This window comes from Acomys russatus, unplaced genomic scaffold, assembly GCF_903995435.1.
Source record: "Acomys russatus unplaced genomic scaffold, mAcoRus1.1, whole genome shotgun sequence".
In the NCBI taxonomy this organism is placed as follows: domain Eukaryota; kingdom Metazoa; phylum Chordata; class Mammalia; order Rodentia; family Muridae; genus Acomys; species Acomys russatus.
This window is the reverse complement of record NW_026131951.1, coordinates 6,733-30,101: the sequence shown is the minus strand read 5'-3', so window position 1 is coordinate 30,101 and position 23,369 is coordinate 6,733. Positions and strand designations below refer to the sequence as shown.

The 23,369-nt window shown below is 52.1% G+C and overlaps 1 protein-coding gene and 1 pseudogene across 1 annotated transcript; one reads left to right on the top strand and one right to left on the bottom strand.

Moving 5' to 3' along the window:
* Positions 1-1,077: 1,077 nt before the first annotated feature.
* Positions 1,078-3,905, top strand: LOC127186685 (protein-glutamine gamma-glutamyltransferase 4-like). The gene is made up of 3 exons (XM_051142910.1): positions 1,078-1,333; positions 1,792-1,961; positions 3,831-3,905. Exons 1-3 carry the CDS (start codon positions 1,078-1,080, stop codon positions 3,903-3,905), a joined length of 501 nt encoding a protein of 166 aa, XP_050998867.1.
* A 4,966-nt stretch (positions 3,906-8,871) lies between these two features.
* Positions 8,872-21,649, bottom strand: LOC127186686 (palmitoyltransferase ZDHHC3-like; annotated as a pseudogene).
* Between the last annotated feature and the right edge of the window lie 1,720 nt (positions 21,650-23,369).

The following is a 23,369-nucleotide window of genomic DNA, read 5'->3' as shown; positions in this document are numbered from 1 at the left end:
CTGAGCTCCAGCTGACCAGATGCCATAGGGTCTTGATTCAAATGTACCCTACAGATGGCTCTGGAAGATTCTTTATGGACTCTCAAGATTCCCTTGAAACTTCATAAGCCAGGTGATGGTGGTGGCGCACACCTTTAATCACAGCACTCAGGAGGCAGACACAGGCGGATTTATGAGTTCAAGGCTAGCCTGGTCTACAGAGGGAGTTCTAGAGCAGCCAGGGTTATGCAGAAAAACAAAAACAAAAACTCCCTTAAAACTTCTTAAGCCAGGATTTCATTGTCTACATTGCTCTCAAATTTTTTGTTTTCCAAGCTCCCACTGACTAGCCCACTGAGCTTTGAACACTCAACAGCTTTCTCAGATCAAAGTTCCACAGTCATCCCATAATCCTCCCCAGAACAGCATGGCCTGTTCTCCTGGCACCTGACTCCTGGTACCAAGTTATGTTTTAGTTAGGTTTTTCTTGCTATAATAAAGACCAGGATGAAAAGCAACTTGGGGAGGAAAGGGTGTGTTTGGCTTACACATCTGCATCACAGTCTACTGGGGGAAGCCAAGGCAGGACTGGAGGCAGGAAGTGAAGGCAGGACTGGAGGCAGGAAGTGAAGGCAGGACTGAAGGCAGGAAGTGAAGGCAGGACTGGAGGCAGGAAGTGAAGGCAGGACTGGAGGCAGGAAGTGAAGGCAGGAAGCTAAGGCAGGAAGTGAAGGCAGGAAGCTAAGGCAGGAAGTGAAGGCAGGAAGTGAGGCAGAAGCCATGGAGTGTACCACTTATTGGCTTGCTCCCCATATCTTACTGAACTTTTCTTATACAAGTCAGGCCCACATTCCCAGGGGTGTTAGACCCACAGTAGACTAGGCCTTTCTCAATCAGCCATTAACTAAGAAAGTGCCTCACAGGCTTGTGTTTGGACAGCACCCTCTCTATTGAAGCCCCTTCTTCCCAGATGACCCTGGCTTTGCCAAGTTGACTTTTAAAAATCCTAACCAGGACAATGGGAAGGCTCTCTCAGACCCCAAGGGTGTCCTCAGGAAATATTCTGTTTTAACAGGCTCCCCGGAGGAAAGGAAGGCCATGGAAAATGCCTCTGGTAACCGTCCTGATGAGGACAAGCCCAACACTCGCTCTCCAAACAGCACTCTTCGCCTATCCGTCCTTCAGAACTCGGTGGAGCTAGGATATCCTATCACTTTGACCCTAATTTTGAAAAGGAAAACAGGCACCCCACAGAATGTCAACATTTCATGCTCCCTCGACCTACAGACATACACGGGCAGCAAGAAGACAAACCTGGGGATCATCCAGAAGACTGTGCACGTCCAAGGTCAAGGTACCAGAACGAGGGCCAATGAGACTCAAGCCCAGAGGATGAGGACCCCAGCATCTGTGTCTCTCTCTTCTCTGTGGGCTACAACCACACGCCAACCTCTTATGTTTGGAGAGACATAGTATTTCTTGAGCATTTACATTTTGGTGGTGATAAAGAATCCAGGCAGATGCTAAAATGGCGGCCGGGTTCTAACACACATTGAGTGCTAATGGCGTCACAAAGAGCCTCTGCAGCAGCAGGGAGTTTGTTTGGTTTGCCCATTCTCATCAGTGGGCTGTGGGTACCCTCAGCATGGGCAGACAGCACTAACTCAGTTATTCACTAAGCCATTTGGACCCTGGTGCAGGCTCTCCAGAGAGAGGACAAGGCTCCTCTAAGGCCAGGCAGCTCTGTCCCTAGTGCTAATCCAACCCCCGTTGCCAAGGACTCCCCTCTCCTCTCTTCCTCCTCTTTTACAGAATCCGAGGTGGCTCTCAGCATGGACGCCAACTCCTACATCTACAAACTGGGCATGGTTGATGATGAGCTGGTCATCAAAGGGTTCATCATTGCAGAGATCATGGAGTCTGGGGACAGGGTGGCCACTGACACAACCCTGTGTTTCCTGTACCCTGCTTTCTCTATAGAGGTGAGTCTTCCGCAGGCCAGAAAGGGCTCCTATTGAAGAGGGGCAGAGCTCAGGGTCTTTGTGATCCTCTGGCTGACTAATCTGTGGGCCAATTGCATTCCTAAGGAAAATGGCACATCATTTTCCCCCATACAGATATTTCTGAAAAGTCAGGCAGTTTCTTCTTCTTCTTAATTTTTGGTTAAATGGATTTAAACTTTTTAAAAATGAGGAACACACAGTACAAACTTACAAAGAAGCAGTTGGCACACTGAATAGTCTCCTCGCACCCTCCCCTCAGACGCTCGGCCCCTCCTACCAGAAGTGACCCACGCTGTCAGCTTCCTGTGTATCAAAGAGTTTTGGGTACAAGCCAGTGAAGTGCAAGGCTTGCCATGGGCCCAGCCCCCAGTGTGGTATGAGATGAAGCTGGTGCCAGACTAGCCTGGGCTCTCTGCTCAGTTTTCTCCCACGTAAGTGGGAGTCACAGGCAGCATGCGCAAGAGGCCTTCACTGTTTTTCTGATGAGTCGTGGGAGACTGTCATCCCAGGGCCCTTTGCCATCACGGGGTCAGCCACACAGGTCTACGTCTCAGCAGGCAGCTCCCACAGGAACTTCTCAGGTGAGGACGTGGCCCCCTTTGAAGACTGTGTCTTGCCATTTCTGTGCAGATTGGCTGAGGACATGAGTCACTGACTCATCCTTAGACACGGTGGGACACTGGCTGGCCCCACTCAATGAGGCAGTGTGTGCGTGCTCCGCAGGACCTACTGTACTTGGCAGCAGTTTCAGCATGCTCGCCATGGCTGGATCATCAAGAATCTCTTTTGAAGGGCTGGAGAAATGGCTCAGAGGCTAAGAGCACTTGTTCTAAACCAGGTTCAGTCCCCAGCACCCACATCATGAGTCACAGCCACTTGTAACTCCAGTTTAAGGGATCTGTTTCCCCCCCTCCCCTGATTTCTGCAGGCACTAGGCATGCATGTGGTACATACACATATATGCAACCAAAATACTCACACAGATAAAATAAGCAAACCTAAAAGAATTCAGCAGCAGCAAAGATGCCTGTGGGCGTCAGAGAACACCTGTCCCTGAGGCCTGGTGTGCAGGTGTGTTTGGTTGGTGCTTCATGTGCCTGTGAGGCAGATATAAAGACACTCCAGCTTTCTCAGCCACACTTTTCTTTTTCTTTTTGGTTTTTTGAGACAGGGTTTCTTTGTGTAACAGGGCCACACATTTTTTTTTTACTAAAGTGACTGTGCTTTAGGAACCCTGGGAAGGGGAGGAGGCACCCTGAGGAAGAGGGCACATCCAGGGCAGGTGTGGCAGGGGCACGTGTGAGTGTCAGCTGCTCTGGCTTTAGCCATCGGGGTGGGACGTACTGCAGGAGAGGAACACGGCCTGTGTTTGGATGTGAGGTCATTGGGGAGTTGGGCAACACCCTTAGTACAGTGAGGGCTCTCACAACCACTCGGCCTGCAGGAAACGGGGATCCTGACACGCTGCATGAGAGCAGGATGTAGTTCATACTAGGACCTCTGGCTACCACCAAATTACCCACCTAGAGTTCTTAAAAGTATGTCTGACAGATGGGTGTGGTGGCGCATGCCAGTAATCCCAGCACTCTGGGAGGCTGAGGCAGGTGATCGCTGTGTGTTCGAGGCCAGCCTGGTCTACAAAGCGAGTCTAGGACAGCCAAGGCTACACAGAAAAGCCCTGTCTCGGGAAAAAAAAAAGTTTGACAAAACTAGAGGTAAGCATGTGCAAACACATGGAATGCAAGAGAACACCAGTGGCCAGATTCTCCGCTGAGCCTCCCATGTGGCCACAGGCCCCCTGGTGTCAGTCTGTCACAGCTGTCTCCTCTCCACTCCCTACTCTGACAGATGCCGAGCACAGGCAGGGTCAACGAGCCCTCCTCATCACCTGCATCTTCAAGAACACCCTGCCCATCCCTCTGACCAACATCAGGTTCTCAGTGGAGAGCCTGGGCCTCGCTCACATGAAATCCTGGGAACAAGGGTGAGTCTGTCAACTCCTTCTGATGATACACACCCTGCACATGGGTCTCACGCACATTTGCCACACTTCTGAGATGTAAACTCCTAGTATGGGCCACAGGGAAAATGTAAACACATATTGCTGGTGCCAAATTGTAGAAGAGACTGCACTGGTTGGCGCTCCACCAGCCGCATACCTTTGTGTTTCTTGTCGACCTGCTGGCCTTCAGGACTGTCAAAGCATCCTTGTCTTTTTATTTACAGCTTGGGTGTTCTTGCTGACTCGCTCCTTTAATTTGTTTGTTGTTTCTTTTGACCGTTTCCCCCAGAGAGTAATTTTCTCTTATTCATGTGAGCACAGCCTGAATTGAGTAAGGAATGTTGTGTTGTAAGCCGCTTGTAGGAGTTTGTTTATTCATTTAAAGATAGTCTCACTTTATAGCCTTAGCTAGCTTAAAACTTGCTATACAGAACCGGCTGGCCTTAAACTCAAAGAGATCCGCCTGCCTCTGCCTCCTAAGTGCCAAGATTAAAGGAATGCGTCCCCACACCTGCCACTGAAGTTTGTTAGTTTTTCTAAGGTGCTGCCCTGGAAATTGAGGCCAGGACCTCGTACACGGAAGGCCTCCTGTGGAACTGTACCCCAGGCTAGACAGTTTTACCCCAGGCTAGACTGTTTAAAGTCCTAAGATGCCTTCACCGCTGGAACTCACATTACATTTTTAATCTCTGTGGATACTGAATTTCATGTCATTACAAGACTTTTTCTGCAACTTATGGTTCTATTTACATAATTAACTATTACTGTGGCTTTTAATTCTGAGGTGGAATCCTACACAGCCAACTTTGTCAAATAACCTGCCATTTACACAGTGCTCCAAAACACCCTGTATAACACATGTAATTTCCAATAGTCATCAGTCTCTGTTCCAACACATCCTGTATAACACATGTAATCCCCAACAGTCCTCAGTCTCTGGACTAATAGGCTCTTCACTTGTCTTCGCAGGTGATGTGTGTCATTTAAATGCTGTGCTCAGAAGTACACACGCTATGTAGAAGGCAGATAGATTTCTTCCCTCAGTTTTTCAGAAAGAGAACTATTAGAATCATCTTGATTTGGGATTTAAACTGGTACTGCATTGTGCTGAGCAAATGGCAGTGCTGAGTCCCCGCTTGCAGGAACATGGGCTAAGTTCCCATGTATCCACGTGTCAGCCATATTCCTAGTTGGAGTCCTTGCTGCCTCTGTGCACTGTTTTCTGTCTGATAGACTAGAAGACACGATTGGCTCTGGTGTGCCGACAGACCCAGTCAGGGTTTTAGTGACAGGCTTTGCTCCTCAGTCTATTTCTTTCTTCCGAGTAAATCGAGCAGACTCCGGTTCTTCTGCGACTAGTTTCCTAAACGTCCACAGACATACCGATTCCCAAGGAACATTGTTAAAAAACAGATTCTTTTTTTCTGTTCTCAGAGCCTGCTACACTCAGGTAACGCCTAGGGTAGAGAACACTGTCTTGTAGGTTCCCCATGAAACCTGTTCGGGAGGCCCCCAGGAGGGTGTGTGACTGACATAGCTGGAAAGCAGCCATTCCAGTCGGCCATCTTGTCTTACAGCTGAGACAACTGGCCACAGTCCAGGTGAAGACTCGCTTTCCTGGGCTCTAGAGCACAGGGCTTTCCCATGAGCTGCACTGGATCCAGGTGCCTGGTCCCTCATGTGACGTGTTTCCCGCTCTGTGGCGCCTTTGGCTGATTGTTTGTGTGCCTTTGCATTTTCTAGGGCACTGGCACCTGGAAACACCATTAATTTCCAAATGAAATGCAATCCAGTGAAAACTGGACCCAGGAAATTTATTGTCAAGTTTACTTCCAAGCAAGTGAAGGAGGTTCATGCTGAGAAGATCGTCCTCATCACCAAGTAGCCCATCCGTGACCATAGAGACAGAGGCGGGAGCCCTGATTGGCTCTGAGCCTTGGCTAAGCATGTTAGCATTTCCTAAACTGCGCTTAGCTTTCAGGTCAGGGATGATTAGATTAGATTACTACTCATGTGAGGGCAGATTCAAGAGCCAGTCCAGCAAAGATAAACCCCGAAGGCCAATGTAACCACAGGCAGTAGCCGCACGGGGCCAGGGCACCACTCTCCAGCTTGAAGTACACGTCATGGCCTCAGAAGACAATGCCAGCACCGTCTGGGCTCAGAACCAACAGGTGAGACCAGAGCTGGAGGAGGTGGCGGCACCTTCCTCCTGGACCATGCGGAGCCTGGAGGCTGCGTTGGAAGGCTTACAGGAAAGCATCCTGGAGCTGGACCTGGGCCAGGCACCACATGCTCTTTTCCCAAGGCTCTGTCCTCTCAGAAGCAGGTCGCACGCTGGCGTGAGGCCCACTTGTCTCTAGGCAAGCCGTGGGAGGGAGCCCGATAGCCTGTAGCCCTCCTCTGAGTAGGAGCCTGTGCTCTGCTCTGCCTCGAGGGATCTGCTAGAGAATCGCTACACTTTGAATTAAAATCTGGCAACTTTAAGATGGCTGTGTGGTCCTGAGTCAGTTTGTCTTTTATGCCAGTCAGCTGCTTAAAGTAACCTGGGGGCCACTGCCCCTGAACTTCATGGATCCACAGACTCTCTCCAACAGGTTGGCCTCCTTGGTCTGGGCCCTCTTCTCCATGGCCAGCCTCTCTCAAGGACTGCAATTCTAAGTGGACATGCATTCTAGACACGCTGAGTACAGACTGAATAAGGGGCACGTTGTGTATTCAAAGGACAGTCTTGCCTTAGGGTTTCTATTGCTGTGATAAAATACTATGGGCAAAAGCAGTCTGGGGAGGAAAGGGTTAGTTACTATGTCTTACTTCCAGTAACAGCCCATCTCTGAGGAGGCAGGAGCTGGTGCGGAGGCCATGGAGGATGCTGCTTACTGGCTTGTTCCTCTTGGCTGGTCCACCCAGGCCCACCAGCCCAGGAGTGGCATCACCCACAACGGACCAGGCCCTCCTACACCAATCAAGAAAATGCACTGCACACTGTACAGGCCAGTCTCATGGAGACATTTTCTCAGTTGAGACTCCCTCCTCTCAAATGACTTTAGCTGTGTCAAGTTGATATAAAACTTCTCAGAACACTTATCACCTCTCCTTCATTCATTCAGAACACTTATCACCTCTCCTTCATTCATTCAAAACAAGAACATGTCAGTCCTGGTTCCTTCTGCCCAGAAGCCCACCTCCCTGGCATGCAGTAGGCTTCTGCTGTGTGCTCGTGGGATGACCTTTGTCTATGCTGGGACCAAGGACCAGCGACCAGCTATAACCCATGAAGTCACTGTTAGTGTCTGTGTGACACTTCCTATTTTACACATTGGACCGGAGGAAGGATGCTGTCCAGGGCTTTGGACTAGGATCTATGGAAAATAGGTGCCTCTTAGCCACAGAGGTAGACCAACGAATTTTTATTCAAAGCAAGAGGCAGGCGTGTGAGTGGCCTCCCTTGCAGAAACACTGGCCTGCTCCTGTCAGCTGCAGTGCCGAGCAACGTCAGTAGCCACCATGGAGAGAAGGCCACTGCGTCCTGGTATGAAGGCACGTGGTTCAGGGCTAGACAGAGTGCTACCTCCTGGACTTGGGAGAGGTGCGGCTAAAGCCCGACATGGTGATGGGTTTGCTGAGGAGGGAGGAGGAGTTCTAAGCCTGCCCACCTCAACCTTCCCAGGGGAAACACTAGAAACATGGCATCGGGGCTGGGAGATACCGCAGCTGCTGGTCAAGTGGGCCCCAAGTAAGACTAGTTTCAGCCCCAGTGTGCAAGGACATTCTTAAGGGCCTGAGCTGACACGGATCCTGACTACAAAGACTCCTTCCTACTTTCAACTGCTGCTCCTTGGAGCCCCGCTCTCCCTGGCATATGGTTGAGCACACAGGCCTTGCAGGTCAGTCTGGGTGAGCCCACCGCAGCCAGAGGACAGCTCCCTCCAAATAGTGCCAGCATTAGGGCCAACTTGTGCTCCTCATATTAGTGTGAATAAATGTGGAAGCAGACCTGCTGTGAGAAAACCCCGGCCTACGGTAGGGTCGGGTAGGCTGCATCTGTTAGTGCTGGTGTCCTGCTGCCACTCTGTGTGGCGGTCTACCTTCTGGGGTCTTCCTGGCCCACCAGTCTGCATGTCCTGGGTACAATGCGGCTCTCCTTTGTTAAGACAGGGTTTCATGATGTGGCCTGGAACTGCGTAGACTAGGCTGTAGAAGTCCGGCTCTCCGCCCCAAGTGTTGGGAATGAAGGCATGCCGCCAGGTCTAGCCATGCAGGTTTCTGTGAGGCACCATCTTGGGAGCTGCTCTAAAACCTAAAGACAGCCATCTCTGGCTGTGCCTGTCCCAATGTCTGACTAGACTTTCTCCAGGACCTCAATGTATGTCCTTCCCAGCTCTTCTGGGAATGCGAACTGTGGCCACAGAGGGTCTGGTGCCACTGCTGTCTCAGGCCATGCCCATGCAGGCAGGCTCTGCACATATATGAGTGCATGCAGGCGCATGGGGTACTGTCAGCCAAGCCCAAGCCATGAAGGCAGGCTCAGTAGCCCCCTCCTTTGTCCTGATTTCTACAGCCAGCCAGTCAAGGACCCTTCCCTGGGAATGGCTGATGAAGAGGCCTTCTCTGCCCCAGAATGCACTGGCTACCATTTCCCCTGCTGGGTAGAGACTAGGAAGCCTTCCCCGGCCTGGACAATGTTCCTGGCCATCCCTTTTGGCACACCCTGCTAAGAGGAACTTAAGACAATCCCTAATCTCCTCTCTGCCCTCACCACCCAGGTCCTACGTGGAAAAAGGGTTGGTCAACAGTTGTTAACACCAAGGAAGTGGCCGTGGACGACTGAGGAGCTGGGGAATACTCAAGCCAGCGGCACTCTTGCGGCCTTACTCTCTAGGGCCTCTATTCATCCAGCACCTCCAAAGAATCCCTGTCTTTTGTCTCCTCCAATGGCTCTCGGTGTCTCCATGTTGGTCCACGTCTGACAGAGATGACACTTGCCGGACCAAGCCCTTGTCAATGGGTGTCTCTGGTTGACAAGGTCCGGTGAAGGGTTGAACCAGTTTCAGGGAAAGTCCCCCACCAAAGCCTCCTGGACGGACTTACAGCTGCCGAGTGCTCCCTGGGCTGTTTCTTTCGTTGGAGGCGTTCAATGCCCTGAAGGAGAACGGGGCAGAAGGTCAGGTGCCGTGACCTACACCACAGAACACGCGCTTTGCCATGGCGGAGCAGGGATGGGAAGCGCGGTGTGGCCCAGGCCTTCGGACTGTAGGGCAGGGTACAGACAAGCACACCAAGCAGGCCCAGCACTGGAGCCGCCTGTCACCCCGTTAGCCCCAGACCCTTCCTCCTAGGCCAGGACCAGATACCCAATGGCTAAGGATATCTTGGCTCCTGTAGGTATGGGCTAGACTAATCCATCTGATGAAACCGCTAAGAACGGGGCCTCTTGCCCACAGTAGGACCAGCAAGCTTGGCGTGGGGAAAGCTGAGGGCTGATGACACAGCACAGGGCACAGACATGCGGGGGAAGCGGCAGAGGCCACATGCTGCAGGCACCAGGCCGCGGCAGAGCTGTGAGGCATGGCAACAGGCCTGTTCATGCATGGATATTCCCCTGGGCCTCTCCCACACTGACCACTCACCTGCTGTGGACGCTGCCAGTGACTCGGCCACCAGGCCACAGAAAGAGGGAGATGGGTAGAAAAAGCTACCACCAGACTAGATCTCCCGACCCGTAACCTCCTCACAGAGGTCCTGAGCCCCAGCGTAGCCTCGGTTTTTCTCTACCTCCTCTGGAAGCCAGTGGACTCTACTGAGTTTCTCAGACAGATGCTGGTGTGCTCCACCACTGACACCCCACATCCTACAGCGATGCTGCCAGCACTCTTCCCAGAAACAACCTCCTGGGTATAAGTCTCCTGACTTCTGTAAAAGCTGCCAGTCAAAGAACCTTATCTCAGCTGAGCGGTGGTGGCGCAAGCCTTTGATCCTAGCACTTGGGAGGCGGAGGCAGGTGGATGTCTGTGAGTTCCAGGACTGACAGAGATAGAGAGCTTGTCTTTACAAAACAAACACACAAAGACAAAAAGCAACAACAGAAACAATCTGACCCCATGTTCTCTCTTCATAAGACATCAATTGCCAAAGGAGCCAAAGCACTTTACAGCAGTGCAGTGTCACAGAACTGACTTAACGCAATGACCAGAGTCAGAGCCGCCATGATTGAAGAGGGTGTTCCAATTACAGTGGGCCACATGTGTAACACACCAGAGCCATTCCTGCCGAAATCCACAACCCAAGCCAAGACAGACACCCTGACCTGCAGGCTTCACAGAGCCACACTCTGCGGTGGAACTATTTTGGAACCAGACGGAAGTGGTTTATTCTGAGTTTGATAAATGCCTCAGAACCAACTATACACTTAAAATGATTTGCATTACATTATATGAATTTATCCTCAACTAAAAAAATCTAGGTCCTGACAAATTTAAGACTGAGGAACTGGTAGAAATGGAGTGAGGTAAAGAGACAAACTAGACAAACTAAAGGGGCAGGCAGGGGAGTCTCACAAGTTTTGTTTTTAAAGAGAAAATGGGTTTCACCGTGCTACATAGTTCAGGCTGGCCTCAAACTCTTATGCTCAAGTGACTGTCCCACCCTAGCTTCCTGAATAGCTAGGACTACAGGTCTGTGCCACCATGCAGACTTCAAGTCCTTCCCCCACTTTTTCTTTCTAAATTATTTTCTTAAAAGAGAACGGAATTTGTTGTCGCTCTAAGATGTTTATCTTTGGTAACACTGAATGCCATGTAGAAAATACACAATTTTGCTAGTTTTTGTAAGTCTGAAAATATTTCACAATGAAAAGTTAAACAAACATAAAAAACAAATAAAAAGCAATCCAAGACACAGATTTTGCATTACAAACTCGACACTGAATTACAGGGAAAAGTTGAGAACTGAAAAGTGCAGTAAATGCAGACTAAGCAAATAATTTTATAAAGCAGAACAGTATGTGGCCATGAGAAGTGGAGCTGGCAGCTGTGTATGACCCTGGGCCATCCAGTGGACCCATGTCGTACCACAGGGGAACAGCAGTGTGCACTCCCACAGGGAGCAGTGTGCACACGACCCCCTCCCCACCACCCCCATGGAACTGTTTCGACCTGTGGCGTGTCACCAACACTCCAGAATGCATGCATGAGACCTAAGACTTCCAAGGGAGGCAGAGGCCCAGGCACGTGTTCAGGGGCTTTTGAAACCCCTGGAGTAAGACCCCCCGGAAGCAGGGACAGAGTTGGCCGCCACTCCCACGGCAGGCTCTGTAGAGCTGGTCAGAGGACACCACTCTCTCCAGCAGCAGTTCACGCCCTTCCAATGTAGGCCACGGCACAGAACACTCTGCAAGAGCATTCAGCAGGAAATTTTGTTGTTGTTGTCTTTCCGGGCACTGTGGTGCATTTCTTTAATCCCAGCACTCAGGAGGCAGAGGCAGGCGCCATCTCTAGATCTAGGCTAGCCAGAGTTACACAGAGACCCCTTCTCACATCCATCACCTCAGCTGGAAAGGCTCAGCTCCAGCACAGCTGCTGCATACACAGAGTCAAACTCCACACTGCTCTACCTTCCACATTCTAGCCGATGCTTACAGAAAACATGAGAGTGGGCGCTCAGATGCTCTACAGACAAACCAGGGCGTGGGGAGACTGTCCAAGCTTGTCTTTTTGGTAGGAAGTGGCCAGGCAGGGGCTGGAGCACACACAGGTTGTTCAAGTACTGCGCTAAATTCTAACCCCCGCTGAGGGATTGAGGTGTCCTTTGTTCCAGAGCTGGTGCACTCACCCCGCAGGGTTTCTGCACGCCACTCCTGCAGTGCTGCTCACCACGCAGCCATGGGTGGTAAGGGGTGGGGATGGGAAGGGCCTGGCCTCCCTGCTCCATGCAGGCCACGACTTCCAAGCTTCTTCTGAGGGAGGAAGTAAGGAGGTGAAGGCTCTGCTTTGGGAGAGCATGCTGCTCAGTGGCTTCTTTCCTTTTGTTTTTGAAATAGGGTCTCACTGTGCTACCTAGGCTGGTCTTGAACTCCTGGACTCAAGCCACACTCCTGCCCCATCCTCCCAAGTGTTGGGAGTAGACACACACCCCTGTTGCTGGCTCTTTATGATTCTTTGTTTTGGGATAGGGCCTCGTGTACCACAGATCAACCTGAGCTCCCCTACAGCTAAGGACGACCTTGAACTGGTCCTCTTGCCTCCACGTCTGAACCTGCTAAGGTTGCACGTGTGCACTCCATGCTTGGCTTCAGATAGAGCCAAGCCTGTGAGACGAAGCCACGGCGGGAAAGGGCGAACAGGACTCCGCCATGGCCGGAGAGCATGGGTGCTCCTCACTGGGAGGTGGCTTCCTTGGTTTAACCCTCTCTCGCTGGTTCTTCAGCAAAGGTGGCGCTAGGAAAGACAGGCTTGAAGGCCACGTGCAAGCACGGTCAGAGGCGTTTATACATCTCAGGTGGGAGGAAGCGTCAGTGGCTGATCAGTGTGGGCACCTGCTGGGCTCAGACACCACATGCCAGGAACTGGGCAGCAACAGCTCCCACCAGCAGCAGCAGCAGCAGCAGCAGCAGGTGAAGTGATGGGTGCACGGGATGGGTGAAGCCTCATCCTTGCACACTGAGGCCCCAGGCTTGATCCTTAGCACGGCCCAAACAAGGTGGCCCTCCTAGCCTGGAACCGCCTGTGTCCCTGGGCTAGTTCACCCTTTGAAGCAGGTGTGCTTCATTTTGAAAGAAGAGAAACTGAAAACGAATCAGGCCGGCCTGCAGAGCCCAAGGCCACCTGCCTGGAGCGGGTGTCTGTGATGGCAGCCCTGCGTGACTTTCCTCAGTAAGCACTTGCTAGTTTGCCTGATTCGGAAGGTTTCTCATCAGGATGCGAAGTGGCTGAGCCGGGATGAGCAAAGGCCCTTTGCCTCTTGTAAGGTCCAAGTGTTACCAAGGTCAGATGGCATCAAGGGAAGGCCAGGCACACACATTTCTACTTTGGTGTACGCTGTATCATGTCACCAAGACCACACAAATATGCAGATGTGACACCAAGAAGTGGACAAGAACGTGGGGTTACCCCGCCCACTGGCCACGGCTTCTTCATGTCTACTCTGCAATGTTCCCGTTCTGAAAGGGTGGCAGAGGCTCAGTTCCCAGAGAGGGGCACGAGAAGGGCCTCGCCGCATCTGAAGGCACAGAGGACCCCGCGGGACAGGCACAACCACTTGCTCACACACACGTTGGCCTCTGTGTTCTCAGAAAATGAAATGGACACGCACAGGCCACCCTAGGGTGGGCTGCCGAGTCCCTCGGACTACAGCACTAATAACACCCACTTCGCAGCTTTTAGCCTCTAATAATACAGAGGCCAACTCCAGATGGGACCTGCAGCAAGCCTGTTTAAAGGGTGAGCTTTAGTTTCAGGATTCAAATTCCTGTAGCACCATCTACTGCGTTCTTTAGAAGTTCATGGGGGTAAGCCATGAGCCACTCACAGAATGCCACTTAAAAAAAAAGGTCATTCCTTGAGGGGAAAAGTGTGTGTGTGTGTAGGAGAGAGAGAGGGAGGGAGGGAAGGAAGAGAGAGGGAGAGAGGAGAGACAGGGACAAAGACAGAGAGACAGAGAGAAAAAGAAACCACAGCTGCAGTGTTGCCTGCTGCCGCCTGCTGTCTATCCTAAGTATTAGAGCAAAGTTAGACCCTGTTGAACCTGCAACAGGCCCACCTCCTTCAAATTACAAAGAACTATAAATGAAATTTAAAAGGCACCTGGAGAACAAATGCTATGAACTTGATCTAAAATAGCCCATACATGTAAATATATAAAATGATGTGTAAAATCACACACACAGAGGATCTCAGCCTAAACAGCACAGCAGAGGAAAGTCAAAGCCAACTGAGGAGGGAAGGTGACCAAGTCCTCAGTTAAACACCCCAGGGTTGTTCATCTGTCATCACTTGATACCATCATTCTAGTCCCATAGATGGAGGCTCTGGGCGCTTCCTAACGGCTCAGCTTTGCTCTTGCTGGGCAGGCTCTGGCCCTAGACTCCAGAGACTGACCTGTTGGAGCCAGAGAGCGCCCTCCCCACCAACGCACACACATTTTGACTGTAGCCTGACACTGGCTGCCCTTCTGCACAGGCCCTGTGGCGAGCGCGGAGCAGAAGCAGAGGTTTGGAAAAGGTTTATTGCATTGTTGCCATGTGGAAGCACTGACAGTTGGAAAGAGGCGGAACGTTCCCCTGACTTCTGAGGAAACCACGGGCTTCATTAACTTCCTTCCTACCCAGAATGAGAGTGAAAAACCCTATCCCCACCCCCAACCCCAAGCAAAGGCTAAAAAGGGAATATTTGTGGTGACTTTTAAAATCCGCTGGTGTGGAGGACTTCACGGTGCTCAGGGTCCACACTGTAGTGTTCCAGAGTGGTCTTCTCTCAGCACCTCCAACATCCCCTGGTCCTCCCCCAGCTCCAGACCAGCTCTTTCCTGTGAGACTCTGCAGTCAGTACCTACCGAGGGGAAAGCCAGTCTGTGTGGAAGGCTGAGATGCAGGTGAGTGGGTGGGAGGCTACCTGGCAACTCTAAGAACGTTGCCTAACACCACAGCCACCGCCAGGCTAAACACAGGTGAGACACAGGTCAGTGCACATCTGGAGGACTTTACAGTCCAGAAAGTATGTGCCCACGACACAACTTAAAAATGAGATGACCCTGATAGGTGTGTGTCTGCTTCCCTCAGAATGAACATAGCTTGACTGGCATCTTGCTGGGAAAGGGTGGGAACTGGGCTAGGAAGTAGCTGTAGCCTGAAACTGTGTTTCTCCTCTTGTGATTGTGTAAGGCATTTTTGAGCTGGAAAACATCTCTCCTCCAAAGTCTCCCAAAGCCAGAGGGGCATAATTGCTGATTCAGAGTACAACGGGCCTAAACTCCCCCACCTCCCCCAAGTCAGTCTGTACACTGCTGCCTGTCAAGTGCAAGGCTGGCAATCAATTTTGAGAATGAGGCCAACTGTTTCTGTCCACTTGGGCCAGAGGCCACCGCACCAAGGACCCTTATGAAGGCTCCAGCCCCACTCTTGCCATTCTTAGGCCTCAGGGGGTTGGCATCATCTTCGATGAGGTTCTGAGTCCTGTGCGTGTCAGTGCTGCCTTGTGGGCAAGAGGCGGTCAGGGCCCCCCGGCTTTCCTACTGGGCCAGCTCATCCACGCACAGCATCGGGGGTTTCAATTAGTGGAAGGGGCAGGGCCTGGGCAGCACCCTCGACGTTAGCATGCTGACAGACAGCAGAGAGGAAACAGGGGCCAGAGAAGTGATTTTAAAAGGAAAAAGAGCAGCTTCAGTCATCAAAAGTTGAAAGGATGATTTTTCTTTTTAAAAAATAAACATGAGGACTTTTTTTTTTTTCTCTGCAATGCTTAGCCATTTTTCTGAAGACATAAAAAAGTTTTAAGAGTAGTCACTTTGTTTGCTTTTGGCCTAAACATTCACGAGAGCGGATGGGGCGGTGCCGTGATGTGGCTGAGTGGCAGCGCCGGTCAGGGGTCCTTCAGACCACATACTGGTACGGGTCTGCCTTCCCTTGGTCTGGTGTGGCAAAGGGCTGGCCCAGCCCAGAGAGAAAGGGTGGCCAAAGACAGCTTTCATGTTCATCCACTTTGTTTTTTTAGCCCATCTTCTCTCTTCCTTTTTCAATTGTTCTATTCCCTGAAAACAAGAACAATCACACTTTCAGTCAAGCACCCCACTGCTGGAGTTTTGGGAGGGGTGTCCACATGCCTCAGGTGACCAGAGGGAACACTTCTTTTCCAAAGCAGTAAAGCTACCTACAAGACTGCATCTTTCTTCCGCCTCTCAGAAGTGTCACTGAAAGTGGTTTCTGGTGGGCACACATTTACAAGACTTGAGGAAGGATAACGAGCTCTCAGCAGGCAGCCACGCCACTGTGCCAACAAGACTGACACCGTCCAGTCCTGAATCCTTGATGGGTCAGGAAGTGCTCCGAGGCACCCGTGTATGTAAAGGACAAAGCAGGAGCTTGAAATTCTGACAACCAGTGGTGGCTGTTGGTGTGGGAAAGATGCACAGGAGAGCTGCAGCTACAATGACCACTTTGCAGACAAAAAAAAAAAAAAAAAAAAAAAAGAAAAAAGAAAAAAGAAAAAGAAAAAGAAAAAAAGCAGCAGCTGATATGACTGCTCTGGCGCTGTCTACCCAGCCCTGAGGACAGAGAAGCAGCCGCTGGGCAGGCTGAAGAGACAGACACACAGGGAGACGGTGGGCAGACAGCGAGAGGCAGTTGGTGAGGGGAGGAATCACCACAAGAGGCAGAGGGAATTAGTGCAGGTTAGAGGGAGAGCGGCTCGCAGCCTTGGTCACGTGAGGGGAAAGGGCGGTCTCCAGAGCTCCTTCAGGAGCATGGGGGCCAAGGCAGTTCTCAAGGCCTGTGCCACTTTCCCTGTCAAGTCTCAGGGAAAAACAAAAACAAACAAATCAAACAAACAACAAAAACAAAACAAAACAAAAAAAACAGAGGCTAGGAAGAAAGTTTCCTTTCCCGCTTCAAACAGAGCTGCTGACCTTCCAGAGCAGCAGAGAGCAGGGCTGCCTGACTGCCTGCTATGAGTCTCTGCTGTGAAGGGGGCAGGGCAGCCCATGTTTGTCTCACGACCTAGGAACCTAGGAGGACATCAGTAAAGGAAGCCATTGCTCTCCCACGAGCCACAGGCAACACAATTCTCTTTAGGGACAGTTTTGATTCGGAAGAACAACTAGGCCCAGACTGTCAGTTTATCCTTGGCCCCTGAACATGCTCTGGGCGATCTGGACGTGCTCCCCAAATGAGCAAGGCACGACAGTCACATCTGGGTTCCCTAAAGGGCTTCTGTGGAGCAGCTGGTCCCACTTACCAATTGGATATGGCTGAATATACACCAAAGCCACTATGTTTACCAGACCTTTGCAATGACGAATGCTTATAAATTACGCACGCTGGCTAAAAGACCTAACGTCAAAAGCACCAGGAGCCGCCTTAGAGCACAACGGCACGTGGGCAGCTCTGTGCCCTCTCTGCGTTTAGGCCCACAGAGCAGGAGGAGCACCTGAAGGCACAGAAGAAGCGGCCCTCCCTCTAGTGCTGGTCCTGGAGAAGCATCACCCTAGACCACAGAGGAGCGTCTATCTGGGGAGCTGGTGGGCAGCACCCAGAGAGCCGGGAGGAAGCAAGAGGTTGAAGACGAGGTTGGATCCAGGTTCCCATGATTCCTTAGCATGTTCAGGGCAAAGTGCTGCCCACCCATCTTCTAGAACCCAAAGCACAGAAGTCAAGAAACTACATCACAACCACCTCAAGGCTCCTGATATCTCCTGAAGGCCAGAGGTTACCTGTAGGACATGAGGTGAGTGGGTGAGAGGAACAGAGGATGAGATGGGCAAGGACCAGAATGTGCTGCCCTGGCAGCTCAAGGCAGATCTGTCTCCTGGATCCAGTTGTGACATCAGTTCTAGAGGCTCATGTCTAGAAGCCTTGCTGAGAAGGACAAGAGCCTGGCCGAATTGTAATATAGAAGGAATTGTGTTAAAGGTAACCTTCTGGTTAAGGCAGCAGGCAGGGCCATTCCCTTGTGACCAGCCATACCTGCACAAACATGACCAAGGTCGCTGGAACAGAAGGCACTGTGCCCTGGACCCTGACGGCTAGGTTAGAGGAGACAGGCACCCTGCTCACCGTCTCATCTGTGCAGATGGAGTGTACTTGAGTCCCAAACATCACTGATGTAAAGATGAGGAAGAGCAGCGCCTCAAAACACAGCAGGATGAGCAGGATGACCGTGGTAGGCGGTGAGAAAGAGCTGCATTCTGCAAGGAAAGCAACATGGGCCTTGTCCGGGCTGCATGGTTCCCTGCTCCACCCCAACAAGCTCCCACCCTGCCTTCCTCCTACTCCCTCAAGATGTCCAGGGGACTGGCCCAGCTGGAGTCCTCCTCTCTAACCCTGCGCCTCAGCGCACTCCGCCCAGGCCATGCAGTAGCTTGTGACACCTCAGGAGACCCTGCCTCTCTTAGAGAGCACAGAGGAGAGATGCAAGTTCAGAAGGCCCCGGTCCTGGCCTGGCCAGATCTTTCCTGGACAGGTGTCCCCAGCCCATGCCACTCCATGCTTCCTTCGGGTTCCAGGTGAGAATCTAGGGTAGGGTCACAGGGGTACCTGGGAGCTTGGGGACTTGAAAGCTGACTACGTGCCAAGGAGTGGCCTGAGCAGTGTGTGGTCATACCCCTTCTACCAGAGACGTCAAGTCTCTCACTAGAGCTTTTACTCTTCTGTCCACGGTGGGGTGGCTCCAAGCACTCGATCACCCTGACTGTGACTACAAGTGTGGTTTCTAAGCAGTGGGCTCCTCTGTCTGAACAAAGTCTAACTCAAATACCCAGTGCTCTACGGTGCTGAGGGAGACAGTGTGTGAATGGGGAGGGGGAGCTTGCACTATGTCTGCTGATGTGCCGCAGGTCTCTTGGTTTGGTCTGTGCAGGTCAGGCCTGCTTCCTCAGCTGCATGGGCCGTTATTTAGGGAGATGGGATGGAGGGATGAGCAGGGTGGCTCTGACCACCGAGTGTGTGATGGGAAGGCTGGTATGGAGTACCTTATCTGAAATGCCTTCCCCTCTGCTTCCCTGGAACTTGCTCCCCCACGTGAATTCTCTCTTTTATGCTTATGTGTATCTGTAGCACTGGCATGCCTGATGCCCGTGGGCAGACCTTGGTCTTAGCGGCCACCAGCCTGAGGAGCTGGCTATAGCTACTACAGTCAGGCCACCGTCTGGCCCTGCGTGAGGAAGGAGGAAGGCTCCCAAGTCTGACAGACACGGGTCAGGGACAAGAGCCAGGCCATGAGCTCTAACGAGGATCGCCCTAACATTCTGCTCTAACCTGCCTTTCCCATCCCTTCCACACGGAACTCAGTTGCCCCTTTCCTTACCTGACACCCATCTCTCCCGCTAACCCTGCCGCAGGCTCCAGGCAGCCGTTCAGTCAGGCTCTGGCCAGCGGCTCGGGCACCTGACATCTGCTCTCCCTTCAGTACAGGGGATGAGTAAGAACAACAAGAGAACCTCTGCACAGCTTATGTCACCTGTGCGCTGTGGTGTGTGTGGAGGCCACACCCTTCTCAGCTGCCCTGTCACTAGGCCAGGGAGGCTCTCCACTCCCCTCCAGGCCCAAACTCCTCCTGTCTTTGAATAGTAACTCAAAGCACCTGTCCTGTGGCACAGCTATATAGCTCTGTCACAGGCTCAACAGCTCGTCAGAGCCAACCAAGGATGACATTAACTGTTGCTCACGGCAGTTTTCAGGTCCCAACTCTGGGGACTGCCTTCCCAGCCTCGCTGCCTCGAGACTGCACTGCACCGGGAGCCTGGCTGGGAGGACCAGGCATTGGAAGCAATGGACAAGGCTTGAATGCCTGCTTGACACCAACGCTGAGCTGCAGACTCTCCTTACGCTCCTCTCTGACCCCAGTGTTTGTCATCTATAAATGCGGAATGTTCTCCCATCCCGGGGCTTGTAGGGCCTGAACAAAGCAGTGCTCAAAAAGCCCTCTGCACATTGCCTGGCTCCTACTGGGTTCTACCAGGCCTGTGGGCACCACCACAAAGCAGAGATAGTCACTTCTATTACTGCCCAGCGGGCCTGACACAGGAGGGACAACTGTGATGATAGGATGACCTCATTGGACATCCTATATCAAGTTGCCAAGGCTATACCAGAATTGACCTGGATTGCCAGGGCCGAGAGGAACACATGTCCTTTCAGAACACTCGCCTGAGAGCACTGGGCAGCTTGAGCTCACTCAGCTCTGCAGACGGTTCCCTGCTCATCTCTGCTCCTCTCAGCTGTGGTTGCCACCAAGGGCAAAAGAGTGAAAATGGTAAAAGGAAGAGGGTACTCGCCAATGGCAGCACTGGAAAGGGGTTCCCAGCCGGCACATCTGCCTTGTAGCCTCTGAGTGTGAGGGTCTAGCCCACCGTGTGGCTGCAGCCTCTGAGTGTGAGCGTCTAGCCCAGTGTGTGGCTGCAGCCTCTGAGTGTGAGCGTCTAGCCCACCGTGTGGCTGCAGCTTCTGAGTGTGAGGGTCAAGCCCACCGTGTGGCTGCAGCCTCTGAGCGTGAGGGTCTAGCCCAGTGTGTGGCTGCAGCCTCTGAGCGTGAAGATCTAGCCCAGTGTGTGGCTGTTTATTGCTTTTCCTCTCCCACCCATTTCTCCCAATTTTGTCTGCATTTAAGTGGAACACTCGCGAAGCAGGGAGACACTGTCTACAATCTCAGTCTAAGCATTACATCAAGACAAGGAATCTGAAAATAATTATTATACAAAAATAAAGTTAAAAACCCTCTGTGTCCTATGCAGAAAGTTAGCATGGATCTCTGGGAGACTGGGGTCTCGATTACGGTGCCCCACTTAGAGACGGGTGTTGTGCAGGGGGTGACAGCTTGCCTGCTGTAGCCCTGGTTCTGCCTGCAGGGGTGAAGAGTAAAACAAGTACCTGGCAGACTGAGACGCAGAGCTCTCTCCCTTTGCCCGCCTCAGGATCCTGGCCTCTGCTCACTCGGGGCCTGTTCTCTCCTGGGACATGCTCAGTCTGGTCCTGCACTACTTACTATGTCACATGTCGAAACTGACAGGTGTCATGAAAAAGACTTGTGCCTCTTAGGACCTGATCAATCTCTGGGGTTTTGGAATATCTAATAAAACGAGTCTGAGCTGGCACTGCAGAGGGAATAGAAGCCCCTGCAACTTAGGTCCTCCACCTCCCTCTCCACAGCAGGAAGAGGAACCCAGCCATACTTACTTGTCCAGTCTTCTTCGAAGCAATGCAGGAAGTGGAATCCCACCATGATGAGGGCGTGCAAGGAAATGAGAGCTATGTACATCTGAAACGGGAAAGCAGTGCTGAGCCATTGTTGGGAGAAGCCCCTAACTCTGAGTCTCCTTGAGCAGGCTACGGAACAGGTCCCAGGCAGGCTGACTCCTCCAGCCCACAGACCCCCCCACTTCCTGTCACCAGCCACTCTATAGGAATATGCAGAAGCAGGACAGAAGCGCAGCCTGAACACAGGCGTGGCCTGGGCTGTGTGAGGCACACAGATGTGCTGCTGCTTCCGAGTGCCAACTGCTGCCCACCTACCTGCAGCTCAGGGCTCGGGGCCACCAGCTGCGCCGCCCTCCTTAGCCGTGTGGGCCTAGCGCTCAGGTGAGCCAGAACGCAGCTCTTGCCCCCAGTTAGTCTCTACGTGCTGCACCAGAGATGCAGCGTGAGAGGCAGAGAGGGGGGCATGGGCAGGCAGCCTTCTCAGAAGCAATGAAGACTGCTCAGAGTGCTGAGCTCCCAAAGGAAGGTGCTCCCCTGCCTCGTGGAGGCGGGGCGGAACTCCGAAGCCGACTTACTGTAAACAGGACAAAGTACTTCTGGTTGTTCTCCCCGACACAGTTGTTGACCCAAGGACAGTGGTGGTCCATCTTGCGAATGCACCGCTTACAGACACTGAAACGACCAGAATTCAGACCTTCAGCAGGGAATCGTCAGCATGCACAGCCTGAACACAACCACTGGACAAATACCCACCAGCAGGGGCTGGGGTGACCCAGGGGGGACACCAGAGACATGGCTTCAGTGCCACACCTCTGGGCACCAGCAGTAGCTGCACTGAGTTTGTACTGCAAGAAGTCTGGAAGGCAGAGTCAGGACCTTCAGGGTCAAATCATTTGCTTCCAAGGCATCTGCACACATTACTAGGCTCACTCTTGCCCAGGTAGGAGGCTATTCTGAAGCCTCATGAAACTTAAAACTGGGTTGCCTGAGGTGGCCAGTGAGGTAAGTTTAGGCAATGTTCCTGCAGGGCAGGATACAGAGGGGGAAGAACTGGCAGAAGTTCCAGAAGCTACCAAGCACCAGCAGAGATGGAGTGTCCTTTTCCAAGCTGTAGGGCTCACACTGTAGTACCATGGCAGGACTGTGGACTCCTGGGCTACTTTAGTCAGCTGCTATCAGCTGGGCTCAGACGAGCAGAGGCTACATACTGTTCTTGGCCCTTGCTCTTCCTCATCACGCCAAAGGCCTCCTGAGCAGGCATGCTGCCAACAGGCACTGCCCAGAAATGCTAGCCGCATCTCACAACCTCTAGGAGCAGGAAGGCCAAGCAGGAAAAGGAGGGCCAACATGGACGCACATGGGGAGTCAGGCTCGGCCGCCCTACCATGGTCTGTCTGCGTGCCTTTTCTATTACCAGCTCTAAAACTACACACGAAAACACACGTGAATTATGTACATGATACATTGATTAACACTGTTTGTTTGATTTTTATTTTAAAAACAAGGTTTCTCTGTGTAACCTGGTTGTCTTGGAACTTGCTCTGTAGACCAGGCTGGCCTATACCTCAGAGGTTAAAGGTGTGTGCCACCACGCCTGACCTTCCATACAGAGTGTTAAAGCAGGTAAGCAGTGCAAGTGGTCTGCGTGTTGTGAACCAGGCCTCTGCTCCCCAGGGGTGGAGCCACCCAGGGCTCCGGTTTCTCTCATGAACATGTCTTCCCAACACAGCGAGTTCTAGGGTCCCTCATTCCTCCTCACCTGAGGAACAGGCTTCTAAGAGTAGCCACTCCTTGCCTCGGCTCCTGAGCAGGCCCTCTCCCACCCTACTATTCTCCAGGGGGCCTTTCAAGTACATGCTCGAGTCAGTGAGGTACAAAGTGACCTCTGGTTCTGTAGCCTACGGAGATTTTAGAGCCATCCTTCACACTCTGAGGAGACCAGGTGTAGAAGAAGAGCAGGAAGCTGGGTTTCACAAGGGGCTAAGGTGCCCTAGGCAACCAGGTTACACAAACACGTGTTTAAGGGAGCAGGGAAAGTGACTTCGCCCTTGAGGATTGCATAACGGGGTGGGTCTAAAGTGTTTCCTGTTTTCAAGGACAGGAAGGCCAAAGCAGCACTTCACGTCTCCTCGGGCCAGCTGCTGCATGCAGGGCAGGCAAGGCTCTCAGGCCCAAGGCTGAGGAGACAGGGTGAGGCAGCAGGCACTGAGCACACCAAAGGCTCGCTATGGAGGTGGTTTCTGGCGTTGTGCCTTCTGAACCCTAACCCTCATCCTTCTAGTATTATCATTGTTAAAAACAAACCAATATGGGCTGGAGAGATGGCTCAGAGGTTAAAAGCACTGATTGTTCTTCTAGAGGTCCCAAGTACAATTTCCAGTGACCACATGGTAGCTCACAACCATCTATAATGTGGTCTAATGCCCTCTTTTACCATGCAGGCAGAGCACTGTATATTAAAAAAAACAAAAACAAAAAAAACAAA